The sequence below is a fragment of the Urocampus carinirostris genome, chromosome 3 (assembly GCF_059441175.1).
Source record: "Urocampus carinirostris isolate Australia breed hairy pipefish chromosome 3, RoL_Ucar_1.0, whole genome shotgun sequence".
NCBI classification, from domain to species: Eukaryota; Metazoa; Chordata; class Actinopteri; order Syngnathiformes; family Syngnathidae; genus Urocampus; species Urocampus carinirostris.
Window position 1 is genome coordinate 42158610 of NC_142351.1, and position 13011 is coordinate 42171620.

A 13011-nucleotide genomic window follows, 5' to 3' on the forward strand; every position below is an offset into this window, starting at 1 on the left:
AACCTACATGAGGGCAAGGAAAAACTAAAAAACCTCAACATGAGGAAAATGAAGAAACCTTGAGAAGGGGCCGCACATGAGGTAATCCACCTTCCAGGATGACCAGGCTGCAATGGATGGTGCAATAGCAAATAATAAACAGATATTGTTAACATATAAAATATAGGTTATTCATATGCTATAGAATATAAGTGTGTTTTAAGCATAGATTTAAACAATTCCACTGAGGTTGCAGATAGAATTTCAAGGGGCAGATCATTCCACAACATCGGGGCCCAAATGGAGAACGCTCTCGAACCTGCGGATCTCTTCTTGGCTCGTGGGATCACTCGCAGACCAGCATTTTCTGAGCGAAGTCTCAGAAGATAAGGGGAAATTTAATCTGAAAGACACGAGGGAGCAAGTCCATGCATGATTTTGTATAATCCCAACAGAACCTTAAAATCACATTTTAAGGTAACAGGGAGACAATGCAGGTTAGCTAAAATCGTGGTAAGTTGATCAAACTTTCTTGTCTTAGTTAAAAGCCTCGTTGCAGCATTTTGTACCAGCTGAAGGCTCTTGATTTTGGACTTCGGGAGACCGGAGAGTAGTCCATTACAGTAATCGAGACGGGAGGTAACAAACGCATGAATTATAATTTCCGCATCCGACTGAGACAGCATAGGGCGAATTTTAGCAATGTTGGGAAGATGAAAAAAAGCTGTTCTAGTCATATTCTCAACGTGTGTTTGAAAGGACCGATTGGGGTTAAATATGACAATTTTTGACTGCGTCACTCTGGGTGATATTACATTTGTCAATATTCAGATCAGTTTTTGAGAACACGTACGTCATTTAGATGGATCAATAACAAATATTTCAGAGTTGAGGTGCAAGAAGTTGAGTGACATCCATTCTTTTATGTCAGTGAGGCATGTTTGCAAATTTCCACAGTTTAGTGGGACAGATTCCTCCATCAAAAGACAGATCAAATTCCTTTATTTGTTCCGTTGAAAAAGGTTTGTTCTTTGTTTCCAATGTCTAATAAAGTATTTACATGTATACTAATTGAACAAAACTGAACAAATTAAAGGTTACCGGTACTACTTCACAGATTTCGACTAGCATAAGTTCCTTTTGAAAAGTAACCCTGCAATGTCACAAACCAGGAACAGAGACGGGACCCAATAACATTCGTTTGACTCCGTTTTTATTAAGAAAGAGAGCAGTGCTTGAACCCACGATCCGATGATCGTCGGTCACGGGTAGCAGATGGCAGGAACGCAGAAGTGGCACTTCCGTGTTGAGCGAAGGTAGTGGTTGACAGCGAGAAAAACAGTTCGATGGCCAGGGGCGGAGGAGCAAAAGCAGAAAAGGGTCGGCAACGGGTATCAGGAAGGAAAACAGGGCAGGATAGTGTCGGAGAGTACAAAAGCTTGCCTAGGTGAGAGCATAGGTTCGCAGACAGTCTGACGGCTTCCTTTCGGAAGTCGGGAGTTAATCAGGTCCCGTGGCTGTTGGCGCAACAGGGCAGTCGCAGGTGCCCCGAATCAGCATCATGACACGCAATAAACATATGTATATTTTTTATGACTTCTCATTCTCTTATTTATCCATGTTTCATCCATTTCAATAGGCTACCTTTCATTCCCTTTTTATTTCTTTATTTTGAAAAAGTGACAAACAGGGAGTAGTTGTCGTTTATTATGTTGTCCTGAACATAACTTTTGTTGTTTTGTGTGTGTTTTTTGTAGTTTTGCAACACTTGAAAGCACTGGTATGCTCTTGTACAATGGCCGATTCAACGAGAAGCACGATTTCATTGCTTTGGAGATTCAGGAAGGACAAGTAGTTCTCAAATATTCCACAGGTTTGTTCTTCATTTGGACTCCGAATTTGTACAAACAACTGAGCAGTGCATTCAAAGAAATAAACAAAACTGCATGTTGTTTAATATTGCAGGTGAATCATCCACCCAGGTGAGTCCTTACCTGCCTGGAGGTGTGAGTGATGGAGAATGGCATACAGTTCACATCCACTACTACAACAAAGTAAGTCCCACGCAAAATCTTCTGTTTCTTGAATAATAACTGTAAAAGAAATTATGGTCTAAATGTGTCTTTCATACTATATTCTGTCATCTTATGCCCAATATATACTTTTATACTCTTACTTTTATACTCTTGTATCTTTATACGTTTATATTTCTATAGTGCTCAATAAGTGTGTGGTTTACGACTTCACAAACACCTTCAAGGTTAGGAGAATAAGTTATCAGGCACCAAGGGATGTGTCTCTGATTAAAAAGCGCCGAGGATACTAGGCAAACGTTGGACCCCACCCGAGCCGAGTGGATACCCGCCTCAGAAAGAGCTGGGGCGGTAAGAATGACGAACCTCACTAAAAGGGAACGGAAGCTACAACTTGAAAGCCACTATGAGGCCTGCTAGCTGGCTAATCAAGATGGCCTTGACACTCCCACATTCCAAGCCTTAGAGCTTGCTTTTCTTCTCACAGAGACACTTTGTGTTTACAAAGTTTCACTATCCTTATTACTCATTTATTATACTCACACGCCATCTAGCGACCAACATCATACACTTTATTTAAATATGTGATCTTTGTCAATACCAATTAGATTCATGTCCTGTGTTCATAAAAATCAATCAGATGTGTAGTTTCCTTCTTGTGTTTTATAATAAATGGGCCTCCTGAAAAAGGAGGTGCGTGCTTCCAGGATCGGCTCAAGGAACAACACGCACCTCCTTTTTCAGGAGGCCCATTTATTATAAAACACAAGAAGGAAACTACACATCTGATTTATTTTTATGAACACAGGAAATGAATGTAATTGGTATAGACAAAGATCACATATTTAAATATCGTGTAGGATGTTGGTCGCTAGATGGCGTGTGAGTATGGAAGGGGCTATCAAAAACCTACGTTTCCAATACAGAGTTTGTTCTTTTCTTCTTTCTACTACAATCTCAAGTTTTAGCCTTGAAAATAACAACTGTTACACTTTCTTGTTCTCTCTCACTTTTCGAATTTAATTGCATCACGATGTCATGTAATTTAGCATTTTCCTGCTTTTTGGGGGCTTTTGTGGTTTCTGCATAATTCATTTTGATTTCCATGCCTACAGTCTTTTATTATTTTTTTGCTATTGTAAACAAAAGTGTATTTATATCATCCAGTGGGCATTTGCTTGTCATTCTTGCCATGCACATCACCTTTATTTTCTTTTGTGCTTCCATTTTCCTCAGCCGGCTATCCGCTATGTGAGTATGACTGTCAAAGAGTCCAAATCCATGCTGTCTGTCTTCCTTTCTTACCCTGCAGATTCATCTTCCCTCAGCAAAAACTCTTTTCCTCTTTCCTTTCTGTAAAACTGAGAAATATCTCACACTGTTAGGCTAGGATCTGTGTTTTTCAATCAGTGTGCAGGGGAACACATGAGTGCCATGAGACCTTGTGCAATGTGCTGCAAGAAATTTTATCTCAGGGGAAAAAAACCACGCCATTGTTCAGTATCAGTAACTGTAACATTCACTCAGATCAGTAGGTGGCATCAGATTTTATATATTTCTTCTTTTTAGATGTTAATTATATACTTATTAGGTAGTATAGGGCAATATATTAAATGACTTATTTTGTTTGATAAAGCTGTTAAGGATTGGCACGCGACAAATTACAGTCCTTGGTCTCTCTATCGCCCTCTGCCATGACGCAAGAGAATTGCGTGCCTCACTCAGTATCTGCAGTCACCATAAAACATTACACACTGAGTATATTAGGAATTGGCTTCTTATAATGTCAATATTCAGCGATTAAGAAGATTAAAATCCAAAGATGTTGATGTTAAATGAGAAGTAACTTGAACACTGAATAAATATAATCATTAATATAGTTTTCATGTTGAGCCATGATAACAGATGAGGCACTGTCTGACCTGCCTCTCCTGAATGCACCTCACTGAGTTTCAGTTAAGTCCTGTCTGGTACATGATGTTTGAGCAACATGATTTTGCAAGTTCCAGATGAGCTACATAGCAGTTCTCAAAGACCTAACATTTTCTCTTGATAAAGTAGATTCTTTACGTGATCTCGTTGTGTCTTGAAACCAAAACCCTTTGTTCTACCACAACTTTCTAACTCGTGAAAAAAAACAACCCTCTTGCAATCTTTGGATTTTTCTCATTTGTGTTTCAGCCAAAGCTCAGCATGAGCGGTGAGGCTCAGGGTCCGTCCGATGAGAAGATTGCGGTAGTGAGTATTGACGACTGCGATACCGCCTTGTCACTCCGCTTCGGCACCCAGCTTGGAAATTATAGCTGCGCTGCTCAAGGCAAACAGACCAGCAGCAAGAAGTAAGTATGTTTTTATTTCATACAAAAATACTATTTGTTCTCAAAGAAGTGAAATCAATTATGCATTTAAAGCATTTGAATTTATAATTTTTGAATTCTATACTACTGGAGCTCCAAAAGGTACAAAAGCCTGAAATTATGATTTGAAGTCGCCTTTCACGAGACAGTTCACTTTTGACTGCATACTCCATCGTGATTATCTGTATCTTTCTAATCTGATTTTATTACCCTTTTTGTATGGCATCTCTATTTCCTTCAGGGATGTCTTCTTACATCTCAAATCTTTAATACAAGAGTCTAGTGGCACAGGTATTGTCACCAAACATTTGTGGCTCTTATGGTCACATTATTATAATCACCACTTATGTTTTTTCCGAAAACTAGCTTATAACTGCTTAAACCGCTTCAGTGTTATTTGGAACAGTACTCAAATTAAACATGTGTGAATTAAAATGTTATTTATTGCGATGAAACGTTTACAGTCACGGTTAAATTTGAGCTGAGATTTAAAGCCAGAATTTTTTAGATTTTTTTCTATATTTTGGGACAGATATGCGAAAAGTCAGTATAGTGTTGTGGCTTATCGGTTGTGTCATGTAAGGTTGGAGAAAAGCCAAAAGGATTTTTGGGCTCTTCCTTTCAGGGCCCGGTCACACAGCCTTTCACGGGCGTATCGAGGCTGAATCACGGCCAGAAATTTCTGCCCGTGAAGCAGACGCTGTTGGACGCGTTGAGATCGCGATACAGACGAGATACAGCCGTGCTTTACACGCGGCAAGAAATTCACACGCCGTAGGCCGCGCGAAAAAGTTTTGCGCTGCTCAAAACTTTAGACCACGGGTAACCGCGGGCGGCACACGTGGTACACACGAGGTAAAGACGCGGTGCGAACGTGCTAGGACGTGCTACGGCCGCGGCCAGGGCGTGGTTACACGCGGATAAGACGCGAAATTTTAACGGGTAATCGCGGGTGGAGCACGGTCATAGCACGTTTGTTCTGCGCCTGTATCGCGGTTTTATCACGTGAATTAGCGTGTGTAACGCGTGTGACGGTCGAACGCTTTTCTCCGCGTATATACAGCGCGATTTGCCGAGCACACGTCAGTTGTGCTCGAGACGTCAAGGGGTGAACATGGATCCCCGTCACCGTAGTGACCTCGTCTTGATCCATTTTTATTTCTTGACATTTCTTTTTATTTCATAACAAGATAATAAAATAAAAATGAAAAACTATTACAATGATAACATATTGGCTTCTTCTTCGGTGCCATAGCTTGAAATCTTGATCTTCACGGGACTGTCTTGAGCGGTTATGATTTCTACAGCCAGGCTCGGCAGCTTTTATACCCGTGGTCCACACGCGGAAAGGACGTGGACTGACGCGATGAGGAACTGGAACAGTCGCCGGCATCTGTTTTGCGGGCATACCACGGATGAACAGCGGGTTGGCCAATTTTGCGCATTTTCTACTGCGGGCAACCACGGGCAAAAAAAAAATCGAAAAATTTTACCCGCGATACAGACGCAAAAGGCTGTGTGACCGGGCCCTAATATAGGGCGAGAATCTCTGTTTTCTTGTTGGACTTAATGTCAACATGCTGTTTTTCTGAGTTGAGAGTAGCAAGTTGAGGTGGCTCGGGCATTTGGTAGTGTTATGTCCCACGGGCAGTAGTCCATGATGAGGACCACTCATGAGATGCTGGAGAGACTACTTCTCCTGGTTGGTCTGGGGACTGTTGTGGTGTCATACACGACACCCAGTGTAAAAAGAAAAACTTGCAGAAATGAGGGGATGCGCTGGTTCTTTATTACACCTTGGGATTCTGCTGGATGTGCTGGAGAAAAAATGGCTGGGTTTGCGGTGGTCTGGTCTTAACTTCTGTGTCTGCTGCCCTTTCAAATGGATCCCGGACAAGCGGAAGAGAATGCATTGATGGATTAAGATAGCTTGTCCATAGCATGTTTCAGCAGCTACTTGGCAGAAATACCTTGGTTGAAATATTTGTCTGAAAAAATATTTTGCATTTGTATAACAGTGCCTTGAATTCTTCTACCTTTCATTTACGGGGTTTTACCCGAGCCAGTTTTCAGGAAGAAAGAAAGTAAAATGACACCTGAGGGCGAGAACATGACAGTGGCAGCACTCAGAAGTCTCACTTTAATCTAACGTTACGTCCGCCCACCAACCCCCTCAACTCTCTGAGCTCACCTTCTGTCTTTTCTTTCAGAGCTTCACGTGTACCCTCTTGATAGCTGCTGTCACACAAACCTAATCTGTTTATTCGTTTTTACCTCCCTAGTGGCCTCTTGTCATCCTATTTGGTATTTTATGCTTCAATATGTGCTTATTTATGATTTTAAACGTTTATTTTTTTCATTAATTTACTCATTTACTTTTCTTTTTTTTACCTTTTTCTTTGTTTTTTTATCTTTCTCTTCTCTCTCTCGCTCTCACATATTCCCTTTTTTCTCTTTTTTTCTTTCCCTGTCTTTATTTCTTTACCCTCTCTCTTTCTCTCGCTCTCATTCGCTCTTTTTTCCTCCAAATGTCTAAATATATATATCTCTCTCTCTCCCTCTCTTTATATCCCTTCCTTGATCTATTTCATTCTTTCTCTCTTTCTCACTCACTCTCTTTCTCGTTCTTTCTTTTCTTTCCCTCTCTCTTTCTTTTGTTCTATCACTCTTTTTTCCCTTACTCTCTGTCTCTCACCTACTCTTTTTTTCACTCGCTTCTTTTTGTCTCTTTCTTGCTTTCTCTCTATTTCTCTCTATCACGCTCGCTTTTTCACTCTCGCTCTTTCTTTCTCTCATTCGGTCTCTTTATTTCTTTAATTTCTCTCTTTCTCTGCCTTTCCTTTTCTTTCTTTCTTTTTTTCTTTCCCTTCTTCAACCACCTCAGTTCGTTGATGTGGTTGTTTTCTGGAATTAGCTTTGTCAGTTTCATAATCCATGTTATATTTAACGTCACTCATGTTCAATATCTCATTCTCTTTTTTGCCTCATCTTTTTAATCTTTCACCTTTTTTAATAGAACCATTAACATCTGAGTCCTTCATAAAAATGTACTTATATTATGCGATACTGATCGCTCATTCATCATGGTTAATAGGGACCAGAACCCACCGCGATGTGTGAAAATCTAGTAAATAGCCCCTCTCCCACATTTCTTAACATAAGCTCTGCCAGCCCCCACTCGATTGTCGACCGAAGATAATGGATTGCGCTCCCACAAGTTCTCTTAATTTGAAGCAAAAAAACCAAAACGGCTACGCTTGACACAAATTTTGTCTCTCGGCCCTCAGTCACAGCAATAGTCGATAATGTATCACGGCCAAAACGGTGCATTTAATTTTAGGCGCGACACAATGACTTGCTTCAGTGGGCTGAACCCCTCAAAAAATACACTGAGACCGGAGATAATGGTTTGCGGCCACAATTGTGCATTTCTTTTTACGCAAGTCAGAATGGCAAGCCTCTCGACAGAAGTGACTTCTGCCAGTCCCCGATCGCAACAATGTGGGACTGGGGATCATGGATCGCCGTCACAAAGGGCAGTTCACTTTTAGGTGGACAGCACTTCAAAAAGCCGTCCAACAAAAACGCATGCTCTCCCCTCCTCCAGCAATATGGGATATTTTTATACCAAACCAGACAAAGTACCAAACTATTACTTCTTTTTTTTTTTAGAAAATGCATTTTACTTATCCCACTTAATTCATATCTCTTTATTTATAAGGTCTCTTGACCTGACCGGCCCATTGTTCCTGGGTGGGGTTCCCAACGTTCCAGACAACTTCCCTTTTGGCACCAGAGAGTTTATCGGCTGCATGAAGGAACTGCACATTGACAACAAGCCCCTGGACCTGGCCGGGTTTATCGCTAACAACGGAACGCTGCCAGGTAAAAAAAATGCTATCAAAGCATAGCTAACTTTAGAAGCACTATTTTGATAACGTGAAAATCTGAAATAAGGCGGGTGAAGCAGTTGTGAGCACGAACACAGACTTGAACTGAGTAAGGGGCCTCTCTTTTGAAACAGTTAGAGCAGCAAGGCATTAATGAATTGTATTTTGGCAACTGCATTTTTGCATATTTCATGTATCTAACTCCACTACCGAGGGAATTGACTTGAAGAGTACACTAGTCACACACCCGTCAACCTAAGCTAATTGCTCCCCTTATTAATGATAATGATGAAGCAATAATAAACCTTGAAAACACAAATCTGCACCTCACAGCAAGTCTGAGTTGGTAGAATAAAAACAACGATGAATTGTGTATACAAGTTCCTTTAATTCACCAAAAAAACAAGACAAAGACTTCCTTCAGTTCTTTCCCCGACTTGCAGTAAATTTAGTGTTGTTTATACTATTATAGGATAACATTTGTCGCCTGCTACCATTGGCTGAAACAATCTGGATTAGAGCCAACATGGGCATAATGAGATGAGGGTGGAAAGAAAAACAAGTTTCTTTAATTTCATTTTTACAGTATTAAAATTGTTATACGGCGTACATAAATTAAAATGATCATCGGGCGAATGAAATACGAGGGTATGTATACAGACACTGCCCAACTTAAGAACGAGATTCAGGACGATCGTTGGTAAGTTGAATATGTTCATAAGTTGCTCCAGTGCTATATTTTATATAGAATTTATGTTTAAGGTCTATATAGGTATGTTTAAAGCTTGTATAGGTAGCCTGTATTGTTTTGTACTAAGAATAAACATTTCATAAAATAGTATGCTCTACAAAGTTGAGTTTAACTTACTTTTGGTAGATGCGCATCCAGAGGTCCTCCTCCATGTTAGAGATCGGCCGAAAAAAAGCGATCCAACCATTTTCTCAACCGCATCAAGCTTTCTTATTCCACCTTCGTTTCAAAACAAACAGCTCGCCTCTTCTTTACACTTTACACCAACCCTATTGAATGGATGCACAACATGATAAAAAATGAAAATGTCAAAGTTCTTAGCATGCTGGAGATACAGTATAGAATGATTACACACGAACTAGGAAGAGGAAGCGGATTTCTTCTTCGGGGTGGATGCTGGGTGAGCTCTCACAGCGCCACATACCGGTAGCGGAGGAAAGAAGCACTACATTAATGTCCTGAACTCCGAAAAAGGTGCACAATACAAAATCTAACTTATAGAAATGTCCAAGTATTTTTCGACATCCCCAAAAAAATGATCTTATCGATTATTTTCCTCAGACGAATTGTTGTAAGGTATGTAGTAATAATAAATACGATTAAAAAATTGAATGTATTGATTTATCTTAAATGGTAAATGGACTGCATTTATATAGCGCTTTTCAAGTCACTTAAGACCTCCAAAAGCGCTTTCAAATATATTTCACACTTACCCGTTCACACACACACAATCACAGCTTATCCAAGGCTTTATGGGTTCAGTCTCTTGCCCAAGGGCATTTCGACATTTACCCCGGAGGAGCCGGGAATCTAACCTACGACATCTTTGTTAAGCTCAATGACTGCTGTGGAGGTATGCTAACGGGTAAAAATTTGTCGTTGGAGAATAGCATTCTTCTGTCTGTTTTTCCAATACCAATTCAAAGTGTTTAAAGGCAGTTGACGACATTTGTTTTATTTATTAATTTTGAACATCCACAGGTTTTGCAAATATTCTATTTTTTGGAGTAACACCCTGCCTTGAGATGCTTACCTATGTCTATGACAGGTTGCAGTGCCAAACTTCCTTTCTGCAAATCAAATCCCTGTCAAAATGGAGGAACTTGCCGAGTCAGCTGGGAAACCTTTTCATGTGACTGTCCTCTTGGGTATGGTGGGAAAGACTGCAGCCATGGTGAGAAACGATATTTATTAATCTACTTTGTTAAGGGATAGTATGTGGTTCTTAAGCGTCTACAATCTTGTATATTAAAAAATAAATGGAATAAATGTTAACAGTCCTTCTTTTACCATGTTTCTTTTAATTTTCCTGGCTTTTTCGTCCCCACCTAGCACCCTTTTGACCTCAATCTCACCTTACTCATATTACTTGCACTGTTATGTGTTAATTTTACAGCTACAGAAAAGAAGAGTGGTGGTGAGCCAAACCATCTTAAAATTAGGTGTATGCTTCGATGTTAAGGTTGCGTGAATGTGGTGACTAGAGAAGAAATGCATGAGTAAGTTTAGATCGTGCAAGTGACGGATACATGTTCGAATATTTTTTTTCTTATCCAGCCAGCCCAAACTCCACCTTGACATGAGCCGGCCCTTTTGGAAATCTCCCGTTCTTCCTGATTAGTCACTCCTGCATTGGATGTGACCCTTGCTTTTTTTTTCCAAGTTTAACATAAATGTCGGCCAACACATAATTTGTTCATGAGCGAGTAATATAAAGTATTTAATGCACTATAAGGCACACCTGATTATAAGCCACACCTTCTAAATAGTCTTTTTTGAGAAATCTTTTCATATATAAGGCGCACCAGACTATAAGGCGCATGGGTAAATGCTGTTATGGAAAACATCAGAAATGAATGGAAACTAATTTCATAGAACATAAACTATTATTATGAATACTTGTTCGAAAAAATACATTTCTAAATGGTTACTGTATTAGTTTTTTCTCTTTCTAATATTGGACTCCTGCAAAGGAAATTGTACAGGATGCCAATTGTTTTTTTTTTGACCATTATTCCTCTATGTTGTTCATTGTTTTCACTATTTTGCACTGACAACATCATTTTCACTATTGGCCAATAATATTGTTGTTCTTTGATTTTCCACACCTATTAGAGATTTAATAAAGAGAAAAGGCTTTAAAAACAGATTTGGAATTTGGAATGGTAAGGGTTTTTTGTACAGTTATCTCCTGTTCTTCTTGCAAATTCAAAATCCATTTATGTCTTCTCTTTATAACTACTATAAACTTACCAGTATATTTTCATTGTTATTATGAACTTCCAATTTTGTTTACCATAGCTTCTGACCAATAGGGCATAATGGATTTTAAGGCACACCTGTACATTTCTGGCGAATCTGGGGTTCTCAGGTGACCCTTATAGTCCGAAAAATTATTTTACTAGGTGACAGTTATAGCTTATATCTTATTGTTTATCAATTCAGCACTCATGTGAGTCTCTTTGATCACAGAACTACGAGTTATTTCCGGTGTCAATTTCTATTATCTTTATTCTGTTTGAATTATGCTGCTACTGACAGCGCTGAAGGCTCGAGTCCTCTTCAAACATGGCTTTCAAACATTCACAAATGTGGCCTTCCCAAAACTCAGCTGTGTACATCCTCACACACTGTAATGTCAATTGTCACCTAAGTTACATTTCTTCTCCAGTTCAGTGACTCATCTTCTGACTCATAACCATTGCTGTCCTCAGAGATTCCTCTGACCATCTCATCCTTTCCTTAGTGATGTCACACCCCCATCGCTTCCTGGGAAACAGTGCCCTCTGGTGGGATCTGAAGAACGACGTGACCATCTCCACACCCTGGTACCTTGGCCTGGTCTTTCGAACCCGGGCCCGAAACGGGACACTGCTTCAGGCTCAAGCCGGCCAGTACACCAGCCTGCTTTTCCAGGTTATGAAACGCATCATTCATGTTTCCGGTTCCTCATGTTTCCTTGGTGACGGTGTTGTTTTTACTGATGTGTGCCAACCTTTTCTAGGTGACAAATGGTCAGCTGGTTTTTTCTGTGACGCGGGGTTCTACCAGACCGGTGAGGCTGAGGCTGGATCAGGTTCAGGTGGCTGACGGACGATGGCACGACCTCCAGCTAGAGCTACGGGATGTTCGTAGTGGCCGTGAAACCCGCTATGTTGCCACAATACGCCTTGACTTTGGACTTTATCAAGTAAGAGACGTGAAGCCGACAAACCGATTCACAGTTACTTGAACACAGTGGTACCGCTTTAACCGAGCAACAAGAGAATTTCTATGTACTGGTTTCATTCGCAAAAAAATCTTGCTATTTGAAGGAAAATTCAGTTCATGTGCAGTCCCAGAGGCTACCACCAGAGACCGCTTGAGAGCGCTCATTGCTCATGACATCTCACAGCTCGTGACCGCTTCATTTTGGGAAAGTTTGCTTGTTACATAAGCAGTTTGAGCTATGAGCACGAACCTTAAACTACTTCTCATGCACTTAAAAGAGCAAACATTGGATTTTTGTTGCCACGCTAGTTGTAAGTCTGGCCAAGATAATAAACTAAACAATTTAACTAGTTTCCTTTATTTGCATAGTATATTTTAAACAAACTTAAAATGTAAGATTGGGCTTAAAAAAAAATCCCTCCTGAGCCAGGAAAGCCCGATCAGCCCGAGCCCGACCACTCAACTTGATTTGAGATACTGACCCCGCGGCAAACTCGAAATTTCACAATTTATCTGTGAGAACTCGAGAGAAGTAGGCAAGCAGCATGCCTCACGATTGACATTTTAGGCCCGACCGGAATTTCATTTCGCCTGTTGATCGTCTTGGTCTCCCGACAATCAGGTTGTCTCAGTTTAAGGTCTAACCCCTGAGAAACATTGACTTTCCATTACATCAATCAATATTTGATTAAATTGCAGAGAATAAAATTAAAACTACAAGGAAGAAAAAAAAACAGAATCACATTAATATACTGTAAGTACTTATGGATTAACCAGTATTAATAGTCCTT

At 40.2% G+C, this 13011-nt stretch overlaps 1 protein-coding gene across 2 annotated transcripts in view; it reads left to right on the forward strand.

The window, feature by feature from the left end:
- celsr3 (cadherin, EGF LAG seven-pass G-type receptor 3) overlaps positions 1–13011 on the forward strand; it is a 143429-nt gene that overhangs the window by 62169 nt on the left and 68249 nt on the right. The window contains exons 5-12 of one of the 2 annotated variants that reach the window (XM_088331916.1): positions 1737–1852; positions 1945–2033; positions 3249–3263; positions 4194–4351; positions 8091–8254; positions 10059–10184; positions 11757–11926; positions 12015–12200. In XM_088331916.1, the coding sequence (XP_088188042.1) occupies positions 1737–1852; positions 1945–2033; positions 3249–3263; positions 4194–4351; positions 8091–8254; positions 10059–10184; positions 11757–11926; positions 12015–12200 (1024 nt within the window). The remainder of the gene's footprint in view (positions 1–1736; positions 1853–1944; positions 2034–3248; positions 3264–4193; positions 4352–8090; positions 8255–10058; positions 10185–11756; positions 11927–12014; positions 12201–13011) is intronic. The other variant, XM_088331918.1, reaches the window with a different exon arrangement.